The sequence below is a fragment of the Gadus chalcogrammus genome, chromosome 14 (genome assembly GCF_026213295.1).
Source record: "Gadus chalcogrammus isolate NIFS_2021 chromosome 14, NIFS_Gcha_1.0, whole genome shotgun sequence".
Classification (NCBI taxonomy): Eukaryota; Metazoa; Chordata; class Actinopteri; order Gadiformes; family Gadidae; genus Gadus; species Gadus chalcogrammus.
The window spans coordinates 4,894,283-4,896,782 of record NC_079425.1 but is presented as its reverse complement, the minus strand read 5'-3'; the positions used below and the strand labels follow the sequence as shown (position 1 = coordinate 4,896,782).

At 51.4% G+C, this 2,500-nt stretch overlaps 1 protein-coding gene across 2 annotated transcripts in view; it reads right to left on the bottom strand.

The window, feature by feature from the left end:
- The window catches only part of baz2ba (bromodomain adjacent to zinc finger domain, 2Ba), a 21,734-nt gene that overhangs the window by 17,939 nt on the left and 1,295 nt on the right, over nt 1–2,500 (bottom strand). For both annotated transcript variants that reach the window (XM_056608094.1, XM_056608095.1), the window contains one exon: nt 461–526. In XM_056608094.1, coding sequence (XP_056464069.1) covers nt 461–526 — 66 coding nt within the window. The remainder of the gene's footprint in view (nt 1–460; nt 527–2,500) is intronic.

Genomic DNA, 2,500 nt, shown 5'->3' with positions numbered 1-2,500 from the left:
TTTGTGGCAGAAAGACAATAACGGCAGAATCCATTCATAGAGGTGCTGTGGTCATATTTTAAATGGATTGCCTTCGCGTGTTTGTGTGTGTGTGTGTGTGTGTGTGTGTGTGTGTGTGTGTGTGTGTGTGTGTGTGTGTGTGTGTGTGTGTGTGTGTGTGTGTGTGTGTGTGTGTGTGTGTGTGTGTGTGTGTGTGTGTGTGTGTGTGTGTGTGTGTGTGTGTATGTGCGTGTGTTTGAATGTTTTGTATAAAAGGACCAGTAAGAAGACCAGGAACACATTTGTATGTGTGCACGTATGTGTGTGTATCTGTGTGTGTGTATGTATGTTTTATCGTATTCATGTATGCGTGTGTGTGTGTGTGTGTGTGTGTGTCTGTGTGTGTGTGTGTGTGTGTGTGTGTGTGTGTGTGTATGCGTGTGTGTGTGTGTGTGTGTCTGTGTGTGTGCATGGCGTCTACCTCTGCCTTCTTGCGGGCCTCCACAGCCTTCAGCAGCATCAGGTGCTGCCTCCTCCTCTCCCTCTCCTGAGGGAGCAGAGAATCACACACACGTAAAAACTCCACTTTGTCAACAACGCGCCGGGAGGTGGACAACGACGTCAACGACAACGACAACGACAACGACAACGAAACAGCAACTCGGTGCGACTGAATTTAGTTTGGGTTAAAAAAAGCGTTTGGAGTACGCTAAATTCAGAAGAGTCACCGTAGTCGGGGGCAACACACGGACACGGAGGGCGGAGGAGGAGACGGACACAGAGTGATGCTTCACGTGTACACAGTCCACATGTATGACAGGAGGCACGGTGAACATACAGGAGGACGATGAGGACCAGGAAGCGACACGGAGATGCGTTTTACAGCGGAGATGACAGGCTCAAAAAGAGAAGCGGCTATTAGGCTCGACGCGTCCGAGCCGCTAGGGAGGAAGCAAAACGCCTGGTGGTGACGCCACGGGTCTCCACTATGACCTATGACCTCCCTGTGACCCCCTCCCCCCCATGACCTCCACATGACCTCCCTGCCACCTGAACATTACCTACACCTCACCTCCATACATCCTCATTATTACCTCCGCTCCCTACGACCTCCCTACGACCTCTACATGACCTCGTCATGACCTCAGTATTATATATGTATATGCTACCTTCACATTACCTCCAGGTAACGTCTACGTATCATTTTCCTGCAACCTTCCACTGATCTCACTGTTATATCTACATGACCTCCAGATGACCTCACTATGACCTCGACCTTCCCTCGCAATGACCTCTCCATGACCTCCACTTAAGCTATCTATGGCCTCTGCATTACCGACAGAAGACAGCGCTGTGGCTGCTTTAATACCTGCCCCTTGGTTTTATTCACCTGGCAGCCATCTTGGTTCCATCTCGGTGCTAAACGCAAGCTAAGAAGGAGCCAAGATGGCCGCAAGGTGAATAAAACCTAAACCTACAGAGGACCCTTACATTCCCTCCCAATAACTTCCAACATACTTTCATACAACTTCCATATCAACTACATGGGGAGAAGGAGTTATTGTTATATGTTATATAGGTATAACTATAAAGAGTTAGTTAACAAACTAAGTTACATCAAGTTAGTTGAAGCACAAACTAACAAATGGTCTAACTAACTAGCGAATCACGGCTGACTTCCTACGTGAGAGGACACACGGCGATGAGGCGCTAGGGATGGGGATACCACTTAACGTTTCTTAGCGTATGACCAACCCACCACGCCGGAGGCTAGGGTTGTCACGGTGACAACAGACGGACAGATGTTTCCATGGCAAACCGCTGTAACTTGGCAACCAGAGGGGGGAGAAGGGGGGCTTACGAGTGACAAGGATCTGAACTAAGCCAAAGAGCGCTAAGCTAAAAGTGTGTTAAGCAGGAACATGATTTGCCCCGAGGCTTGCGGTGGCACTAGCTGCTCCTCTAGGCTACGTCATGTAGCTTCAGATTCACACTGATCCCAACCCCCCCTATCCTAACCCCCCAGGCCCTAACCCTGAGGGGTCGTAACCCTGCCAGCTAGCTCGGCCTGGGGACAGAGTAGTCCTCCATCACCTGTCACGGGGGCATTGTCAGCCGGGGAAGACAATGGAAATGGTGGGGGGGGGGGGGGGGGGGGGGGGGGGGGGGCTATGTGGCCTCCAAACGCCATGGCGACACAGGACGCTCATGCGCTCGCGAACCCAGGCTACTGTGCCGCGGCGTGCGCTCGGACGCCGAGGTGAATGCGATGGATGCGAACCGAGGCAGTAGCAAAAGTGTGGATGTGGATGGGGCTGGCTGTTTTGACTTTAGAGCAATGCATTCTGGGAGGACGGAGTGGGGAGAGGTATGTTGTCGGGTTGGTGGGAGTGGTGGTCGTCGAGGGAGAGGGAGGGAGGGAGGGGGTAAGGGGGGCAGATGGAGGTAGTGTCACGCGTCTATTTTAGTTTTACTTTATGCACTATGATTTTCTTATTGTTTGTTGTTATGGTTTTTGGGG